General features: G+C 45.0%; 1 protein-coding gene across 2 annotated transcripts in view; it reads left to right on the top strand.

Moving 5' to 3' along the window:
- LOC126184746 (excitatory amino acid transporter 1) overlaps positions 1-24,138 on the top strand; it is a 738,875-nt gene that overhangs the window by 697,607 nt on the left and 17,130 nt on the right. For both annotated transcript variants that reach the window (XM_049927283.1, XM_049927282.1), the window contains exon 4: positions 13,475-13,532. In XM_049927283.1, the coding sequence (XP_049783240.1) occupies positions 13,475-13,532 (58 nt within the window). The remainder of the gene's footprint in view (positions 1-13,474; positions 13,533-24,138) is intronic.

Here is a 24,138-nt window from a genome sequence, read left to right as displayed (position 1 = left end):
TAGCTTCGTTCATCTTCCTACGGGAAATGGATATTACCGTATGATTTAAAGCACTGATTTTAGTAGTTGACTTACAGGTTGGGGCTGGAAGGGGATGCCCTCTGCCGCTTGTTCTGCCCAGCCAAGAGCGCGGCTAAAGATCCCCCCAGAACAACTGCCGTGATGGGAGATCTAATCCGCGACTTCGTCTCTCCCCTCAGCAGCAACACCAGGATAGGTTACCACAAAAAGGAAAAATTATTCAATGTGTTATGGATGCTAAGGACATACAACGCGTAGATAAATCTTAGGTATAAGGAGGTAAGAAATTGGTATTAATGTCTGGGTAGACAAAATCCAAATCTTATCTCCCTATACTTCAGATAATTCTGTGCGCAATTTGTCCTTATCATCCAGAGGGGGAGAGGGAGAGGGAGAGAGAGAGAGAGAGAGAGATATATAGTTGCAGGTTAAACCTTCTACCCAAGCTCTTGTTCTGGTAAACCTTTACTCGTGCTCTACCTTCATCTGTGCTGATGTGCTGATCCTAAATCACCTTTCACTGCTTTTCTCCGTCCACCCTTCTCCACCATAAGTCTATTACTCACTGGGCGCTAACGACCTCTCTGTTGAGCGCCCTATACTTACCACCACCACCACCACCAACAACAACAACAACAACAACAATCATCATCTATTACTCTTAAAATTCTCCTGTTGACTCGGTGATTATAAGGAGTAACGAACCAATAAACACATTGTTGAGCGCCTATGAAACCCCATTCAGTTACAAGTAATGATACCGGCTACGAGTCGTGTCCGTGAACTCAGCGAGACACCGAAAGCGTTGCATATCCATGACCGCCCAAGTGCTGCTAACAAGTCACGCAGATTCATCGGAACAAGGACCAAGACGCACAAATCAGTCTCTATGGTATTTTACATACGCCCAACCTGACTGAAGTAAGGTGATGTGGGGTATTACACAAACACGCTCCTGTTCGTGGAACTCTGGTTCAAATGGCTCTGAGCACTATGGGACTTAACATCTATGGTCATCAGTCCCCTAGAACTTAGAACTACTTAAACCTAACTAACCTAAGGACATCACACAACACCCAGTCATCACGTCGTGGAGCTTTCTTCAGCCCATTGCGACACCATTCGAGAGCACTGTCTTGTTGAAGGCACAGGCCGCCTGTGAGGATATGTAATCGAACAATTGGATGCGCATGAGAGAACAGCAGGTTCTTCATTAACCTTTGATTGATGAGAGAGAATGGCAAATTATCACGTACCCCATTTCATCTGCTGTGAATATTACCACAGCCGGCCGTTGTGGCCGAGCGGTTCTAGGCGCTTCAGTCTGGAACCGCGCGACCACTACGGTCGCAGGCTCGAATCCTGTGTCGGGCATGGATGTGTGTGATGTCTTTAGGTTAGTTAGGTTTAAGTAGTTCTAAGTTCTAGGAGACTGATGACCTCGGTGTCGGGCTGGGCTATCACTTGGATGGGCGACAATCCGGTCTGCTGTGCGCTGTTGGCAAGTGGGTTGATCTCAGCCCTTGTGAGACAAAATGAGGAGCTTCGTGATTCAGTAGTGGCTCTGGTCTCGTAAACTGACATACGGCCGGGAGAGCGGTATGCTGACCACATGCCCTCCAGATCTGCATCCATTGACGCGTGTGGGCTGAGGATGACACGACGGCCGGTCGGTAACGGTACCGTTGGGCCTTCATGGCCTGTTCGGGTGGAGCTTAGTTTTGTTTAATTTCTGAGATCAGCCTTTACATACAGACAGAAAAATACGGTGTGGGAACTATAATTTAGTGATCTATGTAGACGGATATATAAGGGCCGGCCGAAGTGGCCGTGCGGTTAAAGGCGCTGCAGTCTGGGACCGCAAGACCGCTACGGTCGCAGGTTCGAATCCTGCCTCGGGCATGGATGTTTGTGATGTCCTTAGGTTAGTTAGGTTTAAGTAGTTCTAAGTTCTAGGGTACTAATGACCTCAGAAGTTGAGTCCCATAGTGCTCAGAACCATTTGAACCATTTTTGATACATAAGGCTGCTTGTATCTCCCAGGATGGGATGACGTTGAGGTGATCCGTATACTGTCAGAAAGGTAAATTACTTGTCTCCACGGCGACAGTTGCCGCCTCTGTTATTCGGTGGTGGTGTTGGCACTGATATGACTGGCCGAGATGTGGATATTACATTGCTTTTCCATCGCCCGCTGTTAGTCTGTTCGGTAACAGGTGCACCTGATAACGTCTGCTAACCGCCCTGGCTTCAAGTGCGTTTAGGATACATGAACTTTTTTTTTTATATATTGCTACATATTGTCAAAAAAAGTTAGTTAAACGTTAACGTAGTCTGTGTAATGGTTTTGCTTATATGGCTTTTTAAACTACCTGTGTTGTTTCAGTCAAACAATAAACAGCAGTACCGAGCTAACAAAACCTCATTTTCAACGGTTAAGAAATGGATTGCTGAACTGAAACTTGGATATCTTTATTTTGAGGAAAATCCATGAGAAGGCAATCCCGTAACCTTAGCCACGGACGAAAACCTCGAAAAATTGCGCGTTGTGGTACTGGACAATTCGTGGTTAAAGATGTGTACAATAGATGACAACGTAGGTACATAAGAAAGAATACTGTCAGTTATAATTAAGGAAAAAAACTACGAGAAATCTTTGTGCAATAATTACTATTCTCTATTACCAACATTACACATGACACTGTGCGGTGGACTTAACAGGTTCACACATAGTCCACCCACTACACACATACTTTGTGCTTTGTGCCACACATCAGTCATGATGAGAAAAGTAAAACATATACGTAAAAAACGCTAAATATCTCAAGAAAATGTCTTTTCCAAGTCGTGGATAGTTCCTGCAGTAGACCATAAATGCTTAGTTGTTTACTTTGAAACAAATAAATGAACTGACTGACTGCACGACAAGACAGTAACTACATAAGGGCTACTGTAGTCCTGTACACAAAATGTGTGTAGCAATCAAGTGAATTACAAACAGTAAGTAAAGTGGCACATTTCAGTCTGGTTGATTTTAGATGGCGATGTAGGCTGCCACTAGAGAGAGGTGTGGCGTAGGGGAAGAATTTTTTGTGACAAGTCTCTTTCTCAATGTGGTTAGTTAGCTTTCTTATCTGAGGAGGCGTTACAGGTAGCCCTGGCAACGCACCAGGAATTCCCTTGGGATGTGAAAGAAGATTTTTGATTATGGTAACAACCGCAACGAAAACAAGGAATGTATGGGTTTGGAGTATAATTTATTATGTACACTAACTGACAAGGCGAGGCCACGACGCTGGAAGCATGGATTTACTTCAAACTTTGTACACCTTTAGTAGGCCATTAAAACATTATAATGTGCTAGCAGTAAGGTGCACTACTATTGCAATTCCGAGAAAATCGTAAAAGAAATTTTACGCGCCTATTGTGTAACTGATCTATCTGTGTGGAGGTGCTGGCTGCAAGTAGTAATTGTCAAGTGGTTAGCGATTCCACAAAGTAAGAGGGTCGTATATGAGGGTAAGATTCGAATCCTGCTAAAGTTATTCTTTAATATATATTTTTCATCACTGGTCACATTACTTAATTTTACGACATTGAAGATGTAATATAATGAAAGAATACAACCCACGTGTATTTTCATTTGTCAATTAACTGTTTTTAAAGAAATTTTCAAGGATGAGGGACAGGTTTGGATATTCCAAGTCAAACCTCGGTAAATAATGATGCGAATGGCGTTATTCAGTAAGATAGTAAGTCACAATGCGCCAGACCACAGGAGTAATGTACAATTACTTGTCGGATGTGCTCACGACTTCACACACTGGAGGGTGGTATTTGTCACACGGGCATGGAAAACATAAATTGAAACAGCATCTACTACACCGAATGAATGCAGTTGTCCCGCATTTAAAGGGAGTGTTTACAGTTTCTAAGGGAAAACACACCTCGCTGGCATTTTGAAAAATTTCTCTTTGTTCCGATAGTATAAATTAAAAATTAAGTTTGAGCAGGAGTCGAACCCTCTTGTCATACACGTTAATCTAACGAAGCTCGAATGCTAACCACTTTCTTAAAAAAAAATCTCATTTCTGTTCGGTTTTTTGAGAGAGGGTATCTAACGTTCTGATCGACGCTCTGATCGTACACGCTGAGCCACTGTGCCGGCTCCACTGGACCACCATGAACTCTAATGTCCGGCACATATTCACAGATACATAAGTCACATAATAGACCCGTAAAACTTCTCTCGCGATTTTCTCGGAATTGCCATAGTAATGCTCCTTACTACTTCCATGTTATGGCCTACTAAAGGTTACAAAATTTGAAGTAAATCTTTGATCCCAATGTCGTGGCCTTCCCTTATGAGCAAAACTGTGAAAAACTCAGGGGCAATTGTCTAAGAAAGGTTAGGAACCAGTGTTATAAAGCGACATGATGAACTACTGAGAGGATGTGATACAGTAGTTATTGGAATGGAGTCTCATTCGGAAGGAGCGGGAATCATTCCGGCAGTTTGATGTTAAGTTTTCATAGTTATCCTAAATGACTTTATTCAGTATTTAACTTCTGTTATCTCTCCAACTGACTTCTTATCCCGCCGCTAATGACATCCACTCGACGGGGCGTTTATTTCCAGACCACCTCCCTGCAGCCTATATGTTTCATGACAGTGGACAGTTCAAGTCTCAAGCTACATGAACGAGGCCAACAGCTGGATCGCTACACGGGACAAAACGAATGCGTGGTGATGCAGTATGTTTGGAGTATAGTCGTCAGCCTACGCTGTTCACCAAAAATTACGTTCGTAATAGCAAATGGCTCTGAGCACTATGGTACTTAACTTCAAAGGTCATCAGTCCCCTAGAACTTAGAACTAATTAAACCTAACTAACCTAAGGACATCACATACATCAACGCCCGAGGCAGGATTCGAACCTGCGACCGTAGCGGTCCCGCGGTTCCAGACTGTAGCGCCTAGAACCGCTCGGCCACACCGGCCGGCTCGTAATGGCAAATACTATATATGGGTAGATGTAGTGTAGAACAGTACCCTTCCTCCAGTACATTCATGGGTTTATATCCCTAAAAGTTCACGCCCCTTCACTTCTCGCGTGGAATATCTAAATCTTCTTCGCAACACAGCATATCGGTTCTTCCTCGTCCTACTTGTTGCCTTTATACATCGCAAATAGCCATCACTGCCCCCCCCCCCCCCCCCAGAAGTCACTATCCGTGAAATGCAGACTGGTACTGAAACAGCCTAGTAGATTTACCTCAGACGCGAGAAATTATTACTACAGCTAGATGCTGTGTCATGAAGTTCTTGTTTTTTACTGTGATGTGATTGCTTTTTTCACTTATTATTTTTAGATCATAGTCAACATCTAACGTAAATACATCTTCTACGTCCAGCAGCGTACGTTAATAATTTCGGTACATTTTCAGTCATCCTACATGTGTCGCATTTTTATTGATCATTTTGTAGCTCCCTTTGGCGAAAAGAGGATTGAAATTCCAGTAAAATAAAGTGGATTCAGTTGTATTTGCATCACAAGACAATATCTGTGATGTCCATCGACGTATGAAGAACGACTGCAGGATAAAGGCCAGATATAAAAACACTGCACGTCGTTGAGAGGGTCTACTTACATCATCAGAAGGCGGTGAAGGAGCTGCTTCTAATCTTGCAAGCTGTGAGTGGCCGTCTAATGTACGGAAAACCGTAACCACGACGAGCACCTCTGTTTCTACCCGTGCTGATGAGCAAATAAGCAGTTACCAGTCGAACTTCACGTCGCTGTAGTAAATGTCCTTTGTGTGTAGTATGGGCTGCTAATGAACGTTTTGGACAATAAACAATGAATGAATACCGTCTGCTTCTAACTGTAAGCGTGGCGAGATTGAAGATGACGATTTATTGGGCTCAACTGTGACGCAGGATGAACTATGGATGCATCACCTCGAGTACTCCGCTTAGCAGCGTCACGCGACGTTTACTCGCAACAAAAAGTCTGAGTCATACAAGGTCATCACTACAATGTTTGGGGGCTAGGAGGAGTTGATTCAGCCTGACGTAACGCCGCTTTGGAAAACATTTATCTCAGGAGCATGTGTCACACACGAAACGTAGACGTAAGCGAAGCAGGAGAGAATCAGTACGCACCAGAAATTCATGTAGACTCTTGCAATAGTGTAAAGCTGTATGCCTGATGATACTTGAAATGGACAATAGCTTTACAAACTTAATATGAGAGAACTAAATTTCACACTGTAGATGGAACAGACACGAAAACATTCGCTGTTTATCTTATACCCATGTATTAGGTTCTGTAAGCAACTATTAGTAACAAAGTGGCTATAATTATTGGCTTTGACAATAAAAGAATGGTAGGTTAGTAAATTTTCCGCTACGAGAAACTCTGCTTACATCTCTTACTCGACATCTCGTTTTATTGTACAATGTCTAAGTTAATCTTGGCTTTCCCAATACCCTAGTTAGTCCAGGTTCTGAAAAAGAAAATTAAACTTCTACCTCAGTAAGCATCGATGACACTCTGCCGATGTATTGAAGCTCCACTGCTGTCTCAGAAAAGTACAAAACCGGTACATCCAGAGACCGTTAGCCCTTAGAAAATAATCAGACTCGAAGAATGGACAACCCAGGCGTCTGGCTCTTATTAAAGCCCTCCGCGAAAGCTACACGGATTGCGAAATAGTCTCTCATAACAATGGAAGAAGGTATGGAGTTTATACATATACGGATATGGTGTCTGTTCTTTCGGACATGTCCGAAAGAACCGACACCATATCCATTTAAGTATATAGTTCTGGCAACACCAGCCATGACCTCCTCCTTCCGTGCAGATGCACACATATTCCCCGAACTCTTACGGGACTTGGAAAGAATGTCTTCCACGAGTAATGAGTGTGTTGGGTTGGGACATTCGAATGTAGTGTGTGGACATAAAAGGTGAAAATGTGGGTCTCGCGGGAGGCGTGCGCGAGATAGTCCCTGCAGTCGGGCTATCCTCTGTGCCCTCGGTGGCTCAAATGGATGGTGTGTCTGCCATGTAGACAGGAGGTCCCGGTCGGGGCACACATTTTCACCTGTCCCCGGTGATATATATTAACGCCCGTTAGCAGCTGAAGGTATTAATATAATTCCAAGGCACGGAGGTGGTTCAGACCATTATTATTAACGGGGTGAAGCCTGTTCGGGAGGGCTATAGTGTTTTGTTGACTGATCACTATAATTATTTTGGCCGTATGATGCTTTATATCGAGCTCCAAGGTATTTAACGTAAAAACAAATATTTTCTGGGAAGTTCTTTATAATATTTCTTGGCTTAGGTCAGTATACCAGGCACATCTTTCATTTTATTGCATACTAGCGCCCCCCCCCCCCCCCCGTCTTCGCACGGGTAGCACTAAGTAGACTATGTGATCAAAATTTTGTATTCGTGGGGATCCACAGCCTCCACATGCTTAATAAACGTAAACATTGTACGTAGCAGGCTGTAATGCGATATTTATTTAATCGTGCGATTAGCTAATTTCGATCAAGCCTCATTGTCAAGGACATTTTCAACATTTTTTCAAAAATCAAATGGCTCTGAGCACTGTGGGACTTAACTTCTGAGGTCATCAGTCCCCTAGAACTTAGAACTACTTAAACCTAACTAACCTAAGGACATCACACACATCCATGCCCGAGGCAGAATTCGAACCTGCAACCGTAGCAGCAGCGCGGTTCCAGACTGAAGTATATAGAGGTATCGCTCCTATTACAACTTGGTACCTTCTGTATGATCAGCGGAATACATTGATGCAAGTAAACTGAAATGGCTTTGTCGATAAATTTATGAGATCCTTCTCTACGCCTGTGGTCTGCGAAGTGTGCAGTAGAGAGTACTTGTGTATGTGCCACATATTGAGGACCAGTTCACGGGCAGAACGTGGGCAGAATGAGTGCTTGTACGCCTCTTTGGGAGCTGATATTCGTAACTTTTTTGTTTTACATGTTGGTACCTGGTTGCTACGGGTTTATTTGTCGATTTTCATTTTTAACTGTAGTTCACTGTTGCTGTTTGAGTTTATATACTGTCATTTTGTCATTTGTAGGTAAATATTGTCATTTTGTTATTTGGAAATAGTGAATGGAGCTATGGATGCTAGAAAATTGAGTGCCAAATGGAGATATCGAAAGCTTCCGGCATATTCTTCTGTTTGAGTTCAATAAAGGGGTGACTGCAACGGAGGCAACTATAAACATTTTCGCCGTGTGTGGGGATAATGTCAATGGACGGCGCACGGTAAGAAAATTGTTTTCTCGTTTTAAGGTGGATAGATTTGACAATAGTGACTCTCCACGTCCAGGAAGATCGTTAAACGTATTAATCTACAATGATTCACGCAAGTGTACTCGAAAAATGGCACATGTGATGAACTGTGATCAGTCCACCATCGTGCGACATTTGCGTGCAATGGTGGAGGTTCAGAAATCGAGTGTATGGGTAGATTGAACCCAACCAAAGCAGCAGTTCCTGCGTACGAAGACCTGCGCGCATCCACAAAAGATAATATTACGCCTCTTGTGGAACAGTGACGGTGTGATGTATCACAAATTGCTTCACCGAGGTGTAACCATCACTGCTAATATTTGTCAACAACTGAGACGTCTTGCAGACGCATTCTAAGAACAACGACCAGGAAGACGACGTGTAGTGACTTTACCCCACGATAACGCCGCCCGCATTTTGATAGACTCACAAAAAACACTATACAGTGTAAGTAGGCTGTTTAGGTTCTTATACTGGTAACGCCGCCACCACATAGCTCTCTCTGTATGAAAATCGCTGGCTGTGCTGTGTGCAGTCTGTGGCCAGTTTGCATTGTTGTCAGCCATTGTAGTGTTGGGCAGCTGGATGTTAACAGCACATAGCGTTGCGCTGAAAAATATTGTGTGTCAGTTTAAGCACAGTCATGTATAATTTTTCTAAGGGGACGTTTCAACAGGAGTTAGGTTTGGAAGTCATTCCACACCACCTTATTCACCTGATCTTGCGCCCTCAGAATTTCATCTTTTCCGCTCTCTGTCTAACAACCTTCAAGGAGCTTCCTTTCCGGAAAAAATACGCTGCGATTATGGCTTGACGAGTTCTTCGCCTCAAAACCACGTGATTTCTGCAGCCGAAGAATGGAAATGTTACCCCAGCGTTGGCAGATGCTGTAAATACTGAGTCCGTGCTATGCGTATCTGTTTTGTCTATTAAACTTACGGAGAAACGCTACGAATTTAAGCACCAATAGTATAATTTCATCTTACGACTGATACGAAGTCAATATTTAGGGGTCTTAGGAATATGTATTACTACCTGAAATTGGATTCTTAGTATGTTTTTAGGAACTCATGCTGGAACCGTATTCACCAATTTCCAGAAATTTTATGGTCGCAACCATTCATCGACATCGAAAACATCAGTCCTCGGATAACCGTGCACAAAAGCAAATTTCAAAGTAGATTTACGAAACAATATAATGTGTCAAAGAAAACACATATTTCATATCGAAAGTATCATAAGGTGAAAACCAAGACATTGGTTGTGTCAACCCTTCGCCTTTGACGGCCTGAACTCCGCTGAGAACACTTTCAATGAGCTGTCTTAATATTTGCGGAGGAATGGCAGCCGATTATTTCTCAAGTTCAAATGGCTCTGAGCACTATGGGACTTAACATCTGAGGTCATCAGTCCCCTATAACTTAGAACTACTTAAACCTAACTAACCTAAGGACATCACACACATCCATGCCCAAGGCAGGATTCGAACCTGCAACCGTAGCGGTCGCGCGGTTCCAGACTGTAGCGCCTAGAACCGCTCGGCCACCAGCGGCCGGCCGATTATTTCTCAAGAGCCGTAACCGGAGGAGGAAGTCATCTTGGACGCTAGGTCCTGAAACGAAGTTGACATTCTAACTCTACCAAAAGGTGTTCCAGTGGATCCAGGTTGGGATTTTGAGCAGGACAGTCCACTTCAGGAAAGTTATTGTCCACGCCCCATTGCCTCACATGTGTTGCTTTACGACAAGGTGCAGTCTCACTCTGATACAGTCAATCGTCGTCTCCGAAATACTCCTCTGCTGTAGGCAGTACACAGTGCTATAAAATATGTCCCTATCCTTCCGCGGTTAGCATTTTATTACGCGCAATAAGGAAACCACATTCCGACCACGAAAAGCACCCCCATACCGTAACACCAACTCTTATATACTTCCCTGTTGGCCTTCCCCGTGATCACATGCAACGGCCTCCAGGAATTCGCTAAACCCAAACTCTTACACCACCTCAAGCATTGCCTAACATGGTCCTTGTCCGTCAGTACGTGCGGTCTGCCTGGTCTTGGTTTGGCTGCGGTTTTCTTCTTCGCGTTTGCACTTCACCATAGGAGTTAACTTGTCTAGCTTTAGGAGGTTTGAAACGTCCCTGATCGATCTGGACACTCAGATGACACCGAATGACTAGTCTAAAAATGTGTGTGAAATCTTATGGGACTTAACTGCTAAGGTCATCAGTCCCTAAGCTTACACACTACTTAACCTGAATTATCCTAAGGACGAACACAAACACCCATGGCCGAGGGAGGACTCGAACCTCCGCCGGGACCAGCCGCACAGTCCACGACTGCAGCGCCTGAGACCGCTCGGCTAATCACACGCGGCAATGACTAGTCTACATTTTAAGTCACTGAACTCTCCGACGGATTTTCCTGTTCTGCTTCTCCACTGACAACACAGTACTCGCTGTCACCTTTTACATGGCGTGTCCGCTTCTCATGGCCTCTAGTAGTCAATTCCGTATTACATACCGTTGTCTGTATGCGTTTTAGCAGATAGTATACTGGAGGCAGGCGTGCAAATAAGGTCAGACTTGACCTCGTGGCTTATTGTTGCTTATCGTTGTTGAAAAGCATAGATTCTGTTACGGAGGAATGGCGCTTACGTAGCGTACACGAAAACTGCGGTAGCCGCGCGGCATTAGCCGAAAGGTCTCAGGCGCTGCAGTCGTGGACTGTGCGGCTGGTCCCGGCGGAGGTTCGAGTCCTCCATTGGGCATGAGTGTGTGTGTTTGTCATTAGGATAATTGAGGTTAAGTAGTGGGTAAGCTTAGGGACTGATGACCTTAGCAGTTAAGTCCCATAAGATTTCACACACATTTGAACATTTTGAAAACTGCGTTATTGATTTCGTAAGACCTGAATTCGTAAGATATCTAGGTAATATAAGGCTTCGAGAGTTGTTCGCAGGCGGAAAATATAGAAATAAAATATATAACACGGTTACAATATTCTTCTTTTCATTCTGACTTACCTGAAATTGTAATTTACAACCGGTGCACACACTTACTGCTGTGTAAGTATCATAATAAGGAACGTATTTATAGCAGATGGCAATTCTGCGTTCACACGGATACATTGCTATATACATACACACATCACAAAAAATTTTGCATCAGCCCGGTTCCCAGAACTCATAAAGATAGACGTTGAATGTGGATATTGTATCACATGCACAATCCCTTTGACTGTTCAGATATGTCACTAAACCCGTCCGAAGATGTAAACAACTATGCATGAGCAGCGCCTATTAGATGGGGGGGATCCGACAGACGCTCAGTTCCAGTCACTCCACCACGGAGGTGGTACACGGCTCGTGTTGTCTGTGGTTTAACCATGCCTAGACGGTCAATACCGCGGTTCAATCGCTTCCGCATTGTTACAATGTGCCAGGAATGGCTTTCAAAAGGGAAGTTCAAAAATGGTTCTGAGCACTATGGAACTTCTGAGGTCATCAGTCCCCTAGAACTTAGAACTACTTAAACCTAACTAACCTAAGGACGTCACACACATCCATGTCCAATGCAGGATTCGAACCTGCGACCGTAGCGGTCGCGCGGTTCCAGACTGTAGCGCCTAGAACCTCTCGGCCACTAAGGTCAGCAACAAGGGAAGTGTCCAGGCGCGCCCGCATCTCGTGGTCGTGCGGTAGCGTTCTCGCTTCCCACGCCCGGGTTCCCGGGTTCGATTCCCGGCGGGGTCAGGGATTTTCTCTGCCTCGTGATGGCTGGGTGTTGTGTGCTGTCCTTCGGTTAGTTAGGTTTAAGTAGTTCTAAGTTCTAGGGGACTAATAACCACAGCAGTTGAGTCCCATAGTGCTCAGAGCCATTTTTGTCCAGGCGTCTCGGAGTGAACCAAAGCGATGTTGTTCGGACATGGAGGAGATACAGAGAGACAGGAACTATCGATAGCATGCCTCGCTGAGGCCGCCCAAGGGCTACTACTGCAGTGGATGTCCGCTACCTACAGATTATGGCTCGGAGGAACCCTGACAGCAACTCCACCATGTTGAATAATGCTTTTTGTGCAGCCACAGGACTTCGTGTTACGACTCAAACTGTGCGCAATGAGTGTCGCATATGCCTTCAACCAGATAATCGTCGGAGACGTGCTTGGAGGCAACCAGTTTAGGCTGAACGCCTTCGACACATTGTCTAGCGAGTGCAACAAGGTGGAGGTTCCTGCTGTTTTGGGGTGGCATTAGGTGGGGCCGACGTAGGCCGCTGGTGGTCATGAAAGGCGCCGTAACGGCTGTACGATACGTGAATGCCATCCTCTGACCAATAGTGCAACCATTTCGGCAGCATATTGGCGAGGCAGTCGTCTTCATGGACGACAATTCGCGCCGCCATGATGTACATCTTGTGAATGACTTCCTTCAGGATAAAGACGTCGTTCGACTAGGGAGGCCAGCATGTTCTCCAGACATGAACCCAATCGAACATGCCTCTGATAGATTGAAAAGGGCTGTTTGTGGACGACGTGGGCCCCCAACTACTCTGAGGAATCTACGCCGAATCACCGTTGAGGGGTGGGATAATCTGGACCCATAGTGCCTTGATGAACTTGTGGATAGTATACCACGACCAATACAGGCGTGCATCAGTGGAATAGAACGTGCTACTGGGTTTTAGAGGTGTACAGCAATCTGGACCACCACCTCTGAAGGTCTCGCTTTGTGGTTGGACAACATGCAGTGTGTGGTTTTCATGAACAATGAAGAGGGCGGAAATGATGTTTATATTGATCTTTACTGCAATTTTCTGTACAGCTACCGGAACTCTCGGAACCGAGGTGGTGCAAAACTTTTTTTGATATGTGTATTTTATGTGTTTACTTAGAAAAGCCCATACAGATGTGGAAGGTGGCGTTTATTTCACATGGTTTGACTTATTCATTCATGTGCACGTAGCACTGGATATGCCACATTGCCACCTTCGTGTGTCACCATAGTACCGTCAACAAGATTTTTTGTTGTTCTTAGTATCAAATATAGAATTTTTGCCATTCGCGCTTCTATCTCTGATGGTACTAATATCATTGCAATTTCTTCTTTCAGACGCAAACAGCTCTCATCCCTCCCACTGAAGAAGAACTTGCCATTGCAGCCAGTTCAGGTAAGAACAGGAATATTCGTGAAACTAAAATTGTCTCATGCAACAAAGCAATATGGGGGAAAACACGTTACAAATTGCCGGATGATGTTGTCTTATTTGATGCTGTTCAATATTACTGTGTTGTAAATAATGGAGCTTCGCCGAGCGAGGTGGTGCAGTGGTCAGCACATTGGGCTCTCATTTAGGAGGTCGACGGTTCATACCCGCGTCCGGCCACCCTGACCTAGGCTTTCCGTGATTTCTCTAAATCGTTTCAGGCAAGTGCCGGGATGGTTCCTTTGACAGGGCACTGCCGATTTCCTTCCCCATCCTTCCCTCATCCGATGGGACTGATGGCTTCGCTGTTTAGTCCGCTCCCCCAAATCAACCAACCAATCAACTGCAGCCTCGTGCGGTAGTTTAATTATTTGCTACAAGTGTCATGTTTCTGCTACATACAGAAAATGAACTACACTGAATGTTTGTGCTGTCCTCACACAATAAGATACCAATGAGACGTTGTGTGTAATTTTGTTTTTTTTTCAGTTGCAATTAGTGTAATATAAAATGTATACAAATTCACAATCGCAGTCTGTGACAGGACGGCCTGTTCTAAGGCCATACAGGCTGCAAATTTCCTTTTTTTAATTTCTGGCTTCCTCTTTTTTCAAATATGGTAAATAACGTTTGTTTATCTCGTCGTACGGCTTTCCCTCACCTTTACCGCAAGGAAAACGTTACATTGTTGTTTAGATGGATAACACAATGTTTAGATGGATAATACAACGTTTGTAACACGTCAGAACGTTTCCAGAAGTCCGCGTCTTGCAGCTCTGAAATACAGAAGGAAATTAATTTTGGAACCAAAGCTTCTGTTTATTTGGTTGCTGAGTAATTTCGCATTTAGCCCATTTTCACACGCCACTTATTACGTAGAACAAGATGAACCATTTTGTCACTGATACCTTTATTATCCACATTCTACACGTACCCTCACAACAAATTTTGTTCTCTGTGGCTTGAGAAAATGGGCTAAACGAGGGACTAGTCGGAAAGTAGATGAACAGCAGCTTTTGTGTAAAAATGTCTTTTCTTCAAGGTCAGAAGTTAGTTAAGTAGCAGTTTACAAGATTTTCTTAAAAGGAAACGGAATAGCAGCACAATAGCAATTTAACGAAGTGTCAGTTAATAAAAGACCCATGTTTCCAACTTAACTCTGACATAAGAATTTGTCTGCAAACTCGTCAAAATTCCTGGTTTCTTTGTAAATTTAATGGATCTAAAAGTCTGATAACTGCAGTTCGACAGGTCTCTAAATTTAGGAGTTTCCCTAAAATTTATTCATTTGAAATACATGCAAATATACTGGATGACCCAGGAATAATGGTCAATATTCAGGAATATGACAGAAACGATCATTCGAGGCAAAATAGGCTAGCAAATGTGGGCTCTGAAATACATACCTACATTGATACGAGCACTTGTTCATAGAGGGTATGTGTTTCACAGTACTGAAGACGTAGTGCTCATAGCTCCTAAGACATGAATTCGAGAGCCTGTGTGTACTAGACTTCTTCGTTCTTGTCATATCCCTGAATGTTGATGATTCTTGCTGGGAATCCTTATATTTACATGAATTTACGTACATTAGATAATTAAAAAGAGACTATATTGTATCGAGAAAGTTTAATTTCCTTATGTAATATGTGATCCAACCACAGTACCAAACTCATATTTTCAAATCTCGCAAGCACTCATCTGAGGATTTTATATCGTGATCTGGCGCCCAAATAAACTCTAGCGTTTTTGACTGGTCGACCAATAAATGGGAATATTATGAAAGTAGTTAAAAAGATTCGCTACCTCTCCACAAAATTCTCGCAGAGAAGCCCACCAACATAATTATATTGTTACAAAACCTATAATGAGTTAACAGATGTATGACTAAGAAAATCAGAGATATTCTTACAAAATTTTCACCAAAAAAATGAAATCCTATCACATCCACATTGAAAACACACTTTCGTGCAAACAGAATAACAGAGATTCCGTGACTGAACTGTAGATGCTTCATGTTTGTCATACAGAAGAGCAATGTACGACGGGATACGTATATAATGGAAGAAAGGAAGGATACAAGACGTCCGAATACTGCCAATTCTCAAATTAAAGTCATCAGCTTTCGTCCCCCGTAAGAGTTGAGGTCTTCTTAGAGTAGGGCTGAACTGCAGTTGAGCCAGTGTCGTAGCAGTGAGCCAGTACAGGCGTGAAGGCTGCTGCTAAGACTTCATTGTCAAATACATTCGGTGCTTGAGAGACGCGAAGCGTAATACTGTTTTTTAAGTAGCATTCCGGACAGGGTACAAGACTTGAACAGCATAAGTGGCCAGAAAACCCATTGTGTAAAAATTACTGGATATGCATCAAAAGTGTTGGGCTGCCGAATTTGGACGCTGTGGTGACTGATTAGTTTGCCTGTGCGGTAGAACTGGCTCTGCTTGGACGTAAACTCGGCGACTGTGACGCAGAGGTAATGTGGATGAGTGAACACTTCGACATATCTGTTCATCTGTGCCGGCCGGTGTGGCCGTGCGGTTCTAGGCGCTTCAGTCTGGAAGCGCGTGACCGCTACCGTCTCAGGTTCGAATCCTGCCTCGGGCATGGATGTGTGTGTTGTCCTTAGATTAGTTAGGTTTAAGTAGTTCTAAGTTCTAGGGGACTGATGACCACAGCTGTTAAGTCCCATAGTGCTCAGAGCCATTTGAACCATTTTTTGTTCATCTGTACATATTACTACAATGAGGTGACGGAAGTCATGGGATAGCAATATGCACATACGGAGATGGCGGTGGTATCGCGTGCACAAAGTATAAAAGGGCAGTGCGTTGACGGAGCTGTCATTTCGTGTGAAAAGGTTTCCGACGCGATTATGCACGCACGATGGGAAATAAACAGACTTTCAACACAGAATTGTACACTCATGCTCATAAATTAAGGATAATGCTGATACATGGTGAAACAACGCTCTGGTGGGAGGTTTGCTGGTTTAAATCAATCACCTGGGGTACGACCATGCGGTGAATTTGGCCTGCTGTTGTCGCACACAGCGGTCCACACACGCAGAGGTGTGTTGGCGCATGTCAGAGCACGGTGCAGCGAGTAAGTGTGCATATGTTTTCAGACGTGCTAATGGTGTCTGTGTGTTGAAAATTGCTCAAAGAACACATATTGGTGACGTTTTGAGGGGTACAATACTGGGGCGACTGGAGGCTGGTCAAACACAGGAGGTCGTAGCACGGGCCCTCCGTGTGCCACAAAGTCTGATTTCAAGATTATGGCAACGATTCCAGCAGGCAGGAAACGTGTCCAGGCGCTACAGTGCAGGACGTCCACAGTGTAAAACACCACAAGAACACCGATATCTCACCATCAGTGCCCGCAGATGGCCACGGAGTAATGCAGGTAGCCTTGCTCGGGACCTTACCACAGCCACTGGAACAGTTGTCTCCAGGCACACAGTCTACATATGACTGAACAGACATGTTTCATTCGCCCAGAGACCTGCAAGGTGCATTCAACTGAACCCTGGCCACAGGAGAGCCAGTAAAGCCTAGTGTCAAGAACACAGTACATGGTAATTGGAACAGTGGTCCCAGGTTATGTTCACGGACGAGTCCAGGTGTAGTCTGAACAGTGATTCTCGCTGGGTTTTCATCTGGCGTGAACCAGGAACCAGATACCGACCCCTTAATGTCCTTGAAAGGGACCTGTATGGAAGTCGTGGTTTGATGGTGTGGGGTGGGATTCTGATTGGTGCACGTACACCCCTGCATGTCTTTGACAGAGGAACTGTAACAGGTCAGGTGTATCGGGTCGTGATTTTGCACCAGTATGTCCGCCTTGGATGATAAAGCACGGCCCCACCGAGCTGTCATCGTGGTGGAGTACCTTGAAACAGAAGATATCAGGCGAATGGAGTGGCCTGCCTGTTCTCCAGACCTAAACCCCATCGAGCACGTCTGGGATGCTCTCGGTTGACGTATTGCTGCACGTCTTCAAACTCCTAGAACACTTTAGGAGCTCCGACAGGCACTGGTGCAAGAATGGGAGGCTATACCCCAGCAGCTGCTCGACCACCTGATCCACAGTATGACAACCCGTTGTGCGGCCTGTGTACGTGTGCATGGTGATCATATCCCATATTGATGTCGGGATACATGCGCAGGAAACAGTGGCGTTTTGTAGCACATGTGTTTCGGGACGGTTTTCTCAACGTATCACCAATACTGTGGACTTACAGATCTGTGTCGTGTGTGTTCCTTATGTGCCTATGCTATTAGCGCCAGTTTTGTGAAGTGCCACGTTGTGTGGCACCACATTCTGCAATTATCCTTAATTTATGAGCATGAGTGTAGTTAGATCTAGACGCATTGGGCATTCCATTTCGGAAATCGTTAGGAAATTCCTTATTCCGAGGTCTACAGTGTCAAGAGTGTGCCAGGGTACCATATTTCATGCATTAACTCTTACCAAGGGCAACGCAGGCTTTCACTTAACGACCGTGAGCAGCGGCGTTTGCGTAGAGTTGACAATGGTAACACGCAAGCAACAATGCGTGAAATAACCCCAGAAATAAACATAGGACGTACGACGTCCCGATTTCAGTTGGTAAGAGCTGACGGTACGGTTTGAGTGCGGAGCAGACTCCACGAAGCCATGGACCAAGTCGTCACCAAGGTACGCTGGTGGTGGCCCCGTAATAGCGTGGGCTGTGTTCACATGGAATGGATTGCGTCCTGATTATATTCGGTTACTTGGAGACCATTTGCAGCCGTTCATGGACTTAATGTTCCCAAGCACCTGTGGAATTTTTATGCATAACCATGCGCCCAACAACAATTGTTCGCAACTGGTTTGAAGAATATTCTGGACGATTCAGGCGAAGGATTTGCCACCCAGATCGCCCGGAATCCCATTATGGGACTTATCGAGAGGTCTGTTAGAGCACAGAATCCTGCACCAGCAACACTTTCGCAGTTATGGACATACGTAGAGGTAGCATGGGTCCATATTTCCGCAGGGGACTTGCAATGGGTTGTTGAGTCCATGCCACGCCGGGCAAAAGGAGGTCCAACGTGATATTAGGAGGTATCCAGTGTTGTTGTCACCTCAGTGTAAAGTCCCCGCCACGATTTCTACCGAGCGAGGTGGCGCAGTGGGTAGACACTGGACTCGCATTCGGGAGGACGACGGTTCAATCCCGGGTCCGGCCATCCTGATTTAGGTTTTCCGTGATTTCCCTAAATCACTCCAGGCAAATGCTGGGATGGTTCCTCTAAAAGGGCACGGCCGACTTCCTTCCCCATCCTTCCCTAATCCGATGCGACCGTTGACGACGCTGTCTGGTCGCCTTCCCCAAAACAACCAACCAACCAACCAACCAACCAACCACGATTTCTGCCTGTGTGTGATGGCTTATTCAGGAACTACTGTAGGAATTTTGAGACGGTTGTCACTAATAGACACGGACTTGCCGCAGTGGATACACCGGTTCCCGTGAGACCACCGAAGTTAAGCGCTGTTGGGCGTGGCCGGCACTCGGATGGGTGACCAACCAGCCGCCATGCGCTGTTGCCATTTTTCGGGGTGTACTCCGCCTCGTGATGCCAATTGAGGAGCTACTCGACCGAATAGTAGCGGCTTCGGTCAATAATACCATCATAACGACCGGGAGAGAGGTGTGCTGACCCCACGCCCCTCCTATCCGCATCCTCCTCGGAGGATGATACGGCGGTCGGATGGTTCCGGAGACGGAGCGCTTTTGTCACTAATAGACAGACCGATTCACGCGGAATGCTTATGTACGTAATTGATTACCACTACACCAGACAAGTCATCTGGTCTTAGATACAGCCCGCATCTCGTGGTCGTGCGGTAGCGTTCTCGCTTCCCACGCCCGGGTTCCCGGGTTCGATTCCCGGCGGGGTCAGGGATTTTCTCTGCCTCGTGATGGCTGGGTGTTGTGTGCTGTCTTTAGGTTAGTTAGGTTTAAGTAGTTACAAGTTCTAGGGGACTGATGACCATAGATGTTAAGTCCCATAGTGCTCAGAGCCATTTGAACCATTTTTTTCTTAGATACACTATATGATCAAAAGTATCCGGACACCCTCAAAAACATAAGTTTTTAATATTAGGTTCATTGTGCTTCCTCCTACTGCCAGGTACTCCACGTCAGCGACCTCATTAGTCATGAGACACCGTGAGAGAGCAGAATGGGGCGCTCCGCGGAATTCACGGACTTCGAACTTGGTCAGGTGATTGGGTGCCCCTTGGGTCATACGTCTGTACGCGAGATTTGCACACTCCTTAACATCCCTTGGTCTACTGTTTCAGATGTGGTAGTCAAGTAGAAACATGTACACGTACCGCACAAAAGCGTACAGGCCTACCTCGTCTGTTGAGTGGCAGAAACCGCCGACAGTTGAAGAGGGTCGTAATATGTAATAGGCAGACATCTATGCACACCATCACACAGGAATTCCAAACTGCATCAGGATCGACTGCATGTACTATGACATTTAGGCGGGAGGTGAGAAAACGGATTTCATGGTCGAGAGGCTGCTCATAAGCCACACATTACGCCGGTAAATGCCAAACGTCCCCTCGCTTGGTGTAAGGAGCGTACACATTGGACGATCGAACAGTGGAAAAACGTTGTGTGGAGTGACGAATCACGGTACACAATGTGTCGATCCGATGGCAGGGTGTGGGTACGGCGAATGCTCGGTGAAAGTCATCTGCCAGTGTGTTTAGTGCCAACAGTAAAATTCGGAGGCGATGGTGTAATGCTGTGGACGTGCTTTTCATGGAAGGGGCTTGCACCCCTTATTGTTTTGCTTAGGACTATCACAGCACAGGCCTACAATGATGTTTTAAGCGCCCTCTTGCTTCCCACTGATGTAGAGCAATTCGGGGATGGTGATTGAATCTTTCAGCACGATCGAGCACCTGTTCATAATGCACGGCCTGTGTCAGAGTGGTTACACAACAGTAACATGCCTGTAATGGACTGGCCTGCACAGAGTCGTGACCTGAATCCTACAGAACACCTTTGGGATGTTTTGGAACGCCGACTTTGTGCCAAGCCCCCACCGACCAACATCGATACCTCTCCTCAGTGCAGCTTTCTGTGAAGAACGGGCTGCCATTCCTCAAGAAATATTCCAACTCCTGACTGAATGTATGCCTGCGAGAGTGGAAGCTGTCATCAAGGCTAAGGGCGGGGCCAACACCTTATCGAATTCCAGCATTACCGATGGAGGGCGCCAGATGTCCGGATACATTTGATCACATAGTGGATTTAGTGCTATTCGTGTGAAGCCGGGACGGTCGCTAAAAAAATTATCACTACACGAAAGTCGTCGTTGTGCCTCCTCTTACTGCAGCGTAACGTCCGTGGCCTATGGAGACGAAGTTACTAACAGGAAGCTAGCCGTACGTATATATATATATTTTTTTCATACTGGCCGTTGGTTTCTGCCGCACTGTGATCCAGTAAACTTACAAAGTGTAAATTTTCGTACGTTTTCCAATCCATGTTTCATTAATCGCCATTTAAAAACTAAGTGTATAATCCCCTTTCGACATCGCTAAAACAAAACAAAGTTTCTATACCTCACACAGAGATCTAGAAGTTACCGAAAAACCAAACACCTGTTTAAAAAAGAGAAGGGGGTGAGGGTCGAGTCTTAGCTGTTCTAGATAAATTGCTTGGAATGCGCTGGAAGACAGCGAAAACGCAGTTACATTCATAATTTCAAAGAGGAAGACAATAAAAAGTACTTTTGTTGCAAAGGGCTCCTTAAATTGAAAATTGTTTGTAGGCAATTTTTTTGTGTTGCTCGTGCTCGATCTTATCATAACGACCCTTCAGAAGATAATGAATTGAACAACGCTGATATATAAAATATCAATGGATCTACAACTCAGCATGTCTGTATAGTCAAATCGCGTATCTTTAAGTGTTTAAACATTGCATTTAATGAGGTTGCTATGTTTTTGAATGGCAGATGTAAGAATTATATTAAAGACTTTGTAGCGTTGTGTACCTGTTGCATGGAAGTAATAAAAGTATGAATGTCTCCTTCACGAAAGGTATCATATATTGAAGATTCCTCCAGTTCTATTGGGAATAGATGTGACGAAAATTTATGAGTATTTAAAAGCACACACGTAATCATTCTTGTGTATCGCTCGCTTTAAATCCAGATGGTAAACGACGATGGTAGCCTTATTTTTGGTTGCAGCCAGTCTTAATGCACTCATTTCATGACATTTTATGAAGCCCGTTGCGTCAGCCAGTTATTAATTGCATTATTTTGTAACCATCCAAAGGTTCATGATATTAAAGTTTCTTGCTCGGAAGGGAGTAAGGAAGGAAGGGAGGGAGGGAGGGAGGGAAATAACGCTCCTCCTCCGACGAGACCTTGTGAAATGAAACTCAAGCTCCGATTGGGAAATATTGTGGAAGCAGAATTGCCTCGTGTTAATAAGGGGAAACTATGTCGTCATTTTCCTTAATCCATTTAATGAAAAACACCGGCATAAGAAAATTTGGGTATACGAAGGGACATCTGAACTTCGCTCCCCCTGTTTTCAACTAGAGTGTCTCAGCGATGGCGACGTTTCACTCTGTTTTTGCAAGCATTGGGCTTCGATATCCGCCCAGAAATCACGTATTCTCTAGCTACGTGGTATATTTCTCTCTTGAGTCCAGCGGGCGCCTGTCTTCTTACGGTGTAGTTTGTCCTGGAACCTCCTCTTCCCGAGAGCTCTCATGGTGGCATTCAGTTTTTGATGTAACCTTCCGTTATGCAGAATTTGAACGTACCTTTAGCCAGTTTTCTTAATCATAGTATTTTGATATTTTTATTCTTCCAGTCAGTGAGAATCTCCTTGATTAGTAGGTGGGATTCAGCCTTCAGATCTGTCCATAAAGCGTCATTCAACTTGTTTCGTCGGGCCTGGCAGTCTAGTCGTAAAGCGCGTGCCTGGAAACAAAAAGAAAAATGATAGTATGATATTGGCCTTTTTTTCACATGATATACTGAAAACTATGGATGAAGGGCAACATGCAGATCCCATATTTCTAAATTTCCGGAAAGCATTTGTCACGGTGCTCTTCTGGAGGCTGTTAACGAAAGTACGAGTATATGAAATAATTTCACAGATACGTGAGTGACTCGAAGACTTCTTAAATAACAGAATCGAGTCTGTTGTCCTCGACGGCGAGTGTTCATCAGAGACAACGGTATTGTCAGGAGTTCCCCAGAGAAGTGTGATAGGACCACTGTTGTTTTCTATACACATAAATGATTTGGCGGACAGAGTGGGCGGCAATCTGCGATTGTCTGCTGATGATGCCGTGGTGTACGGTAAGATGTCGAAGTTGAGTGACTGTAGGAAGATACAAGACGATTTAGACAAAATTTCCAATTGGTGTAATTCAAACTGGAAATTTGTGATAAGGAACAACACGTAAGTGTTACGCAGACGCTTCGGTAACTCTGATGGGAATCCCAGGAGGGAAGGCGACTTTCTTTACGAGAAAAACAATTGAGAAAATTTAGAGAACCGTCATTTGAAGCTGACTGCCGAAGGATTCTACTGGCGCCAACATACATCTCGCGTAAGGACAACTAACATAAGATACGAGAAATTAGGGCTCAAACGGTGGCGTACAGATGGTCGTTTTTCCCTCGCTCTATTCGCGAGTGGAACGGGAGGGAAAATGACAAGTAGTGGCACAGGATATCCTCCGCCACGCACCACACGGTGGCTTGCAGGGTATCTATACAGATGTAGAAGGCCGGGAGTCCCAAGCTGGCGAAGTTCTGCCACCGAGTTGCAAGTCTTTTCAGTTGACGCCACATTCGGCCACTTGCACGTCGTCGATGATGATGATGATGATGATGATGAAATGGTAATGAAGAAAACACAACACTCAGTTCCCGAGCGGGGAAAATCTTCGATCTGGCCAGGAATAGAACCCGGTCCCCTGCAAGACAAGCAGACACCCTGACCACTCAGCTAAGGGTACGGACTCTGTAAACAGAGATGTCGCGGTATAGAATCCCGGTCTGACCACGGGAATTTTCAGTCTGATTTTCATCTAACGTTCGTCTATCAACGATGTAAGGAGTCGCCAGGAACGGCACGTGGTTTGGATCACCCTGTTTTCTGGTTGGATAACTGGAGTAGGTTATAGACACACAGTTGCAATACTTGCACTCAACCACTGAGCCACACTACTACTACTACTACTACTACTACTACTACTACTACTCTACTACTACTAATACATGATTCTTCCTGGTACTGTCCGTTAATTTTTCGGTGCACGTGTAGAACCGTAGTTGGGTGGTCTCCCATACTCCCTTGGCTCCTGATTGCTTGCAGGAAATTCCTAAATATCTTCCCTTTCTGGAGTTTACTCTGACAGTCCTTTACTGTTCAAAGTTAGATGTTCAAGGGGTTGGAGAGCTTCTGGGCGGATGTCTGTTGTGAAGTGCTTGACTTTGGTGGTCAGCAAAGTCAGTGGTCAGATGCTGTTGGCCAGCTGGTACGT

The sequence above is a fragment of the Schistocerca cancellata genome, chromosome 4, assembly GCF_023864275.1.
Source record: "Schistocerca cancellata isolate TAMUIC-IGC-003103 chromosome 4, iqSchCanc2.1, whole genome shotgun sequence".
NCBI lineage: Eukaryota > Metazoa > Arthropoda > Insecta > Orthoptera > Acrididae > Schistocerca > Schistocerca cancellata.
This window is presented reverse-complemented; position numbering and strand designations above follow the sequence as displayed.